The sequence below is a fragment of the Olea europaea genome, unplaced genomic scaffold (genome assembly GCF_002742605.1).
Source record: "Olea europaea var. sylvestris unplaced genomic scaffold, O_europaea_v1 scaffold2275, whole genome shotgun sequence".
Taxonomy (NCBI): Eukaryota; Viridiplantae; Streptophyta; class Magnoliopsida; order Lamiales; family Oleaceae; genus Olea; species Olea europaea.
This window is the reverse complement of record NW_019240820.1, coordinates 19345-26254: the sequence shown is the minus strand read 5'-3', so window position 1 is coordinate 26254 and position 6910 is coordinate 19345. Positions and strand designations below refer to the sequence as shown.

The 6910-nt window shown below is 29.8% G+C and overlaps 1 protein-coding gene across 1 annotated transcript; it reads left to right on the top strand.

Moving 5' to 3' along the window:
• Positions 1 to 2697: 2697 nt before the first annotated feature.
• Positions 2698 to 3626, top strand: LOC111381289. Its single transcript, XM_023005059.1, has one exon. The coding sequence runs from the start codon at positions 2866 to 2868 to the stop codon at positions 3469 to 3471; it is 606 nt and encodes a 201-aa protein (XP_022860827.1). The 5' UTR covers positions 2698 to 2865; the 3' UTR covers positions 3472 to 3626.
• The last annotated feature ends 3284 nt before the right edge of the window (positions 3627 to 6910 follow it).

Here is a 6910-nt window from a genome sequence, read left to right as displayed (position 1 = left end):
ATTTAAGGAAACAAATGAGCAAGAAAGGGAAAGATGTCATCTATATATAGATTCAGTTAACAACACAAAAGAAAACAATCCCACAAAATCTCTGTTAATAATAAAAAGAGCTGAGATTTTGTATTTGTGCCCCATTCTTTTTGAAGAATGTATTTTAAAGTAGTAGATTGATGGAGAATGTGTAGTTAAAAAGAAAGAAAAGTTTTTGGTTTGTGTATAATATTATTTTTAATGAAGAATATGTTGTTAAAAAGATGAGAGAGAAGAATGTATTTTAGAAAAAATGGTAATCAACACCTACATTTTTGGTTCTCTGAACAGACAGATAGAGCCAAAGAATTTGTTAAGAAACTGTGTGATGGGAAAATAAACTAAAAACAAGACTCAGAGCTTAAGAATGATCTTTCTTGATCCCACGAAAAATAAAAAAGGGAGAGAAAGAGGAGAGAGAAAGGTCGAAATATGAACTCCTGGTCCTCAGATTGATCCCACCAAGAGAGAGAAAGAGGCGAGTGAAAGGTTGCCTTGCCATTGATAGATGTATATTTGTATGGCTCACACGTATAATCAAACATCTGGAGCTCAAGATTTTTTCTTTTCTCGTACCCAATTTATTTATTTATTTATTTTTTATTATTATTATTATTATTATTATTATTATTTTATCTTAAATGTATAAATTGAGTCGTCTCATTCTCCACTTCACTACTCATCATCTTTATTTTTGTGTATATCGAAACATTAAGGTCGACTTTTTTCTCTATTTGACGAACCATTGTGCAGTCAAACTCTCTACTACTTTTGCAGTGGAAACGCCTAGCAAAATAAAATTGCTGGGGCATGGGTCTTTGTATTTCATGTTTAAAGCCAAGGTCGACACTTTATTATTATTATTATTATTATTATTATTATTTTATCTTAAATGTATAAATTGAGTCGTCTCATTCTCCACTTCACTACTCATCATCTTTATTTTTGTGTATATCGAAACATTAAGGTCGACTTTTTTCTCTATTTGACGAACCATTGTGCAGTCAAACTCTCTACTACTTTTGCAGTGGAAACGCCTAGCAAAATAAAATTGCTGGGGCATGGGTCTTTGTATTTCATGTTTAAAGCCAAGGTCGACACGATTTTATGGTTGAGATGCATGAAAGTCTATGTTTGACATCCTTAATTTTAATTTAATCTATTTCTCATATTCATTTTTAATTACACATTTAAACAATAAAATAAAATATTATATATGTAAACACAAAACTTTTCCATACTTTTTCACAATATATTCTTCAAAAAATACTATTCAAAACAATGTTTTTAAAACTTTAAGAATGTCAAATAGGGGATTAGATTTACGTTTAAAGGTTGGGACCTGTGATGTGTGAATATGTGTAAAGGTTAGGGCCCGTTATGACAATTTAAGTAAAGGTTGGAGACTATTTTTATATCATATAAACAGTTTTGATGGATGTACAAGGTCTTTTCTACAGATTTTTTACAGATCCCTCACATGATATGGGTTCCATACCTTATTAAAAAATAACCCCAAAAATCCCCACCCCTCCCCATGTATGTGTCTGTTCGATACCCCTACTTGGTTCCCAGCATAACGCTTATATAAGTAAGAGGTTGGGGGACCTATAATGCCACAAATTTTATCGTACGAAAGGATTATTTAGCCCAACTCAAAATTCCACCTAATCAAGTTGGAACTGCAAAATTATTTAAAATACATGTCACCTATGATATGGTAGACGAAAATTTAATTTCATGTTTCGTAGCTAAAACATGAGTAGGTGGCATATTTGCTGAAAACTAAGATACACTATATTGTTGTTAACTTTTTAAATTCACGTAAAATTGGAAAGGGAGCTAACTAACATTTGAAATTACTCCCTCGCTATCCTTCATTCTAATGTTGTTCTCATTAATTATCATTTTCAGTTCCCACAACAAATTTCGACCAACGATTCGTCAGTAATTTCCCAAATCCAAAACTGAATTCCACAGTAGGAGTGAAAGAATTTGGGGGGGGGGGAAAAAAAACCTAGTCAACTTGGGGCATATTCTTTTTAGAAGTCAACTTTCTTACACGAGTTTGGATTGGAGATCCAAAATCGAAGTCTTATTTTTAATTTTCAGGTCACCAAGAAAATTTAGAGATGTTCAGGTTGACATGTGACCCATGAGATTGCATGTGATTTGGACGCTATCTTGTCTAGGGTAAACTTCTGTCAACTGTATAATTTGAGTTCATGGAGGGGGCAGGGGGATGATTAATTTGAAACTTGATTTATTTGGTTTTTGGATTTTGAGTTTTTCACTCTTTTCCATATCAATGGTATAAACTTTTTGATAAATCAGTTAAATACTAAATCGAGGTAGCATAAATCGGTAGGGTAAAAGGTAGGCAAGGTTAAAACTTCGTTTATGATACACCAACTCTGGTCGAGAGCATCCACCACCGAAAATAGCATTTCAACCAAACTTGCTTTCAGAATATATATATAATTTAATTTTCAACACATCCCTTACATAAATCAGATTAATTTCCACTTTAAACGTTTTTCTTATTTAAGATTTGTATAAATGAGTGGCATTATAAATTAAAAAGGAAATTAGGTCTATATTGGAAACCTAACTGTATATATATAAGCCAAACTCATGCCCAGTGTTGGGAGTTAAGAAGTCATGTTTTGGATGTTAGCCTTACTTTTTCAAAGACTACAAAATCTTTAATTAATCTTCTACTCCATCTTACTTAACTAAATCCTCTTGAATTTCTTCCCATATTTCCATGACTTCTTCTTCAAGTTCTTTCAAGAAAGCACCAAGCCTAATTAAGAACCCTAGAAACTAAGAAAAATGCCTGACAGCACCTCAGAAGATCATCCATTGAAGTCTATCAGAATTAGGCCAGAAGGGAAATTCTCTCGTCCACGATTATCCCATGAGGTATCAATTTTTATTGATGATTCTTTTGAAGTGTATTATAGGGATTCTTCTGTTGGAGTTCCATTCCTGTGGGAATCACAGCCTGGTACACCTAAAGTCAAGTTCAGGGAAAGCACTCTTCCTCCACTGACACCCCCACCTTCATTCCATTCCAGTCCTGCGAGAAATCTCACAAAAATTCATCACAAATCGAATCTGATAGAGTCTATTCTGCCTAAGATAAGTGTTAAGAAAAGACTAGTCCAACAGTCATCACCTTCCTCGTCATCATCTTCATCGTTGTCATCACCATGGTCGTCACATTCTGTGCCTTCGTCTCCATTCAGTACTCCAAGTTCAAGCAAACAGCAGAACAGAATTTCAAGTCCGAGGATGTCTTTACATTCCAGGATAGATGAAGATGATTATGGATCGTCTACAGGTACTTTGTGCTTTAATGCTGGCCGTAGATCCAATGCTAGGTCACGAGGCTGCTCTTCGAAGATAATCAAGCTATTGCTAGGAGAATTTGCATGAATGTAGTGTTATTAATTATTCAGCTATATACTTAGCATATTATTTAGAAAATAATCGAAATTAGTATGCAGACGTTAATAATCTGTGGATGAAGCAACTGCTTATATCATTTTCAGCTATTTTTATTAAGTTAATGGCAATCTTTTGTTAGTATATATTTCTTTTGTTTGTTTGTTTCACAAATTTTGTCACACGTCTTCCTTACGAAAATCAGCAAAATATTGTCAAATTCTATCAACGTAAAAATATATTAATTTACAGTTAATAAAATCAATTATTGCACCTAATTAGATCTACGAATCACTAGCATATATAATTTATGGAACAGCAAATAAAACTTTAATCAGCAGCAATACTCAATTGGTTTTCTGGAATTGACTATATATTTTAATTCAGACTGGAAGCTTCTTCGTGTCAATTAGTAATATAATTTAATGACCTTACCATCGATACGGTATAGTTAGCATGGTAAGATATTAGTATTTAGTAGTAAAGATTGCATCACTCTTATCATTTATTAATTGCACAAAATCTTAGATTTTACTGCAGAAGTGAGGGAGAAATGGTTAAAAGTTTAATCTGTTCAAAACTTATTTTAGTTTACCAGAAAGATTGCAACAGAGTGGGATATATACAAGATTATGATAATAGTAGATAGTAATAATCCATAAGATTATGGTATATCTATAGGATTATGATAACGGAATTAATATTCCCTACAATATAAGGTATTTTTATTTCCTCTTTAATTTATGTTCTTTCTAAATTTAGTGAATTAACTCTGACTATTTCAATTTTAATTCACACATGATCTTTCTTGAGATTTGCTATATGATATTTATTTATATATTTATTTTGTTTTCTTTTCATTTCAAATGAATGTTGATTCTTGATTCTTAACTTCAACATCTCCAAGTTTTTAAAAGTTCGAATAGACGTCTCGAAGCTAATTTTTTTAAAAGTGTATCTCCTAGACATAAATATTGAGGTTTACAAAATAAATTTCATTAAATAAGGAATAAAATATGTTAAGTTGTATTTTTCTTTCCATTTGCCTTTTAAGCCTTTTTTTTTTTTTGGTTATCGTCATATGTGAATAACTAAGAATTATTCGTACCACCAACAATATATTTCCTTCTAGTCATTAAAATTATATTGAAAACTACAGTTATTAATTTGATACTCACTATTAAGAGCATCTTCAAAGACTTTCGATTTATAAAAAATGATTTGAATAATTTAAGAAGCACAATATTAAAATATGTAACTTATTAATGTACTTATAATAAAGTAAGAATAGAGAGATGTGGGTGGAAGAAGATGAAATTTTTATTTTTTAATTCTTCTATTTTTGTTCTGTTTTTAAATTTATTTTCTATTGAGTGGCGAAAGTCAGTTGACGAAATTGTCCATTCAAATAAAAAAAAAAAAATGACATTAATGCACGCATAACACTAATGGACCTTTTTGATGGATTGTGTACAAAAAGATCATATGCTCCAAAATAAAAAAAGGCACTAGATTATTTGTGCCAATTTTCCATTTCGATCATATTCATTATCTTATAGAAATCCATTATTACCTTTTTTTTTGGAATTATGATATGATTTCTGAAACTTTTTCAAAATTAGATATTTCTGAAAACTCAAACTTAATTAATGATTAATTTTTAAAAAAAATCCATCTTCAATTTTCTTTTAAAAGGGCCGTACGTGCAGGACCGGCCTTTTGAAAATAGGCCCGGGGGAATATGTCATGATCAATTCTTTGCTAAAACAAAATATATTTTGATCCCTAAATATACATTACTATTTATCAAGATAAACTTGTCCGTTTCATTTATACTACAAATTGTCCCCAATTGTACATAATTTGTTAAAAGTAAATTAATTATACAATCTAGACATGTTAATAAAAATTTATGTTTGAATCATCCATGTAAAAACTATTTTTTTTTTTTTTTGTTTATGGTAATTTATATATTTGATTTTCTATAAACTTGCTCAAAGTTGGTTGATTTGGACTTATTTTGATAGGTTTCAAAGCTTGTAAGGGAAAGAATTTTTGAAAATTATTATTTTTTCAAGTTTTCAAAATTATTTTCAATTATACATTCTATGAGACAAATAATTGTTCATTTGAAAAAAAATATCTCCCGTACAAGCCTTGATTGATTTATATATAAAATGGTCCAATTTATAAACCAAATCTACATTTTCTTATTTAAACACAAATGATTCTGATTTGATTTGATATTTCGATTTATTTATTTAATATGTACAAGGTAAATACTAAAAAATATGACACGATTCATTCATTTTTTAATTTATTATAACTACAATTTATTGGCATGCTATTTGTGTTAAAATTGACTTAGTATTATCTAATTCAAATATGATTGTGTTTGTCTATCCAAATGGAATATTTTTTTTTTAGCTTCTTATTTGTAGTGAAACTATTATGAATCTCACATCAAGAATTGGAATAAAAAATAGTTCTCATTTTGGGTTCCTATAAATAGAGACTTCGATCCCTCTATTATTTTACTTTTCACAAATTTAGGGCTTGTTTGATTTCTATTAATTTATTTTATAATTTGCCATAGGATTATTTCCAACCATCCATTCACACCCAAAAATAAATAAATAAATAATTCTACACATTCTTTCAAAAAATTTCCTTACATTTTAACCGTATATTCTCCTAAAGATACTATTTAAAACCCATTTTCTCTCCAATTAAAGAGAATCAAATCAACACCTAAGATTATTGTGGACTACCTCTCACCTGATCCAGCTTTAGGGTATGCTTGCAGGTTTGGGAGTTTGAGAGATTTTAGATATATATATATATATATATAATGGGAGTCTATTTTTGATTGTCCATGATTTTTCTTTGATTTGAAAGCTTTCCACGTAAATCTGTGTCATTTTTCTCCATCTTTAAATTTTTCTCGATTTCAAATAAATTCTTCTAACAAGGATCACTTGAACAAATAAAGAAATTGATCTCGATCCGAACACATTTGCATATTGCATCTAGAATATTAAAGTCAACATAAGTTAAAAACCCTTAAAAGTGAAGCTAAGTTATTCGTGTAATTTTTAGAAATTCACAATTTTGTTCTTTAAAAGGCTAAAAAAAAATAGTAAAAATCAAGAACATATTATTCAACATAAATATTATGTGATTTTTCAGTAAATTTTGAAATTATAAGTGATTATTTTTGAAATTGTAATTATAATTTTTATAGTACAAAGGTGCGAGCTATGAGCCTTAAAATACGGGTCAAACAAAAATTGATTAATCCATGCCCAGCATTTAAAGCATGTTCCACACACGAATCTGAGAGGATTAATTATTTTTTATTATTCCAATGCTTATGCATTTCATATGCTTTAATTAACAAGTTTAATTTCTCTCCTTTTCTACACCTACC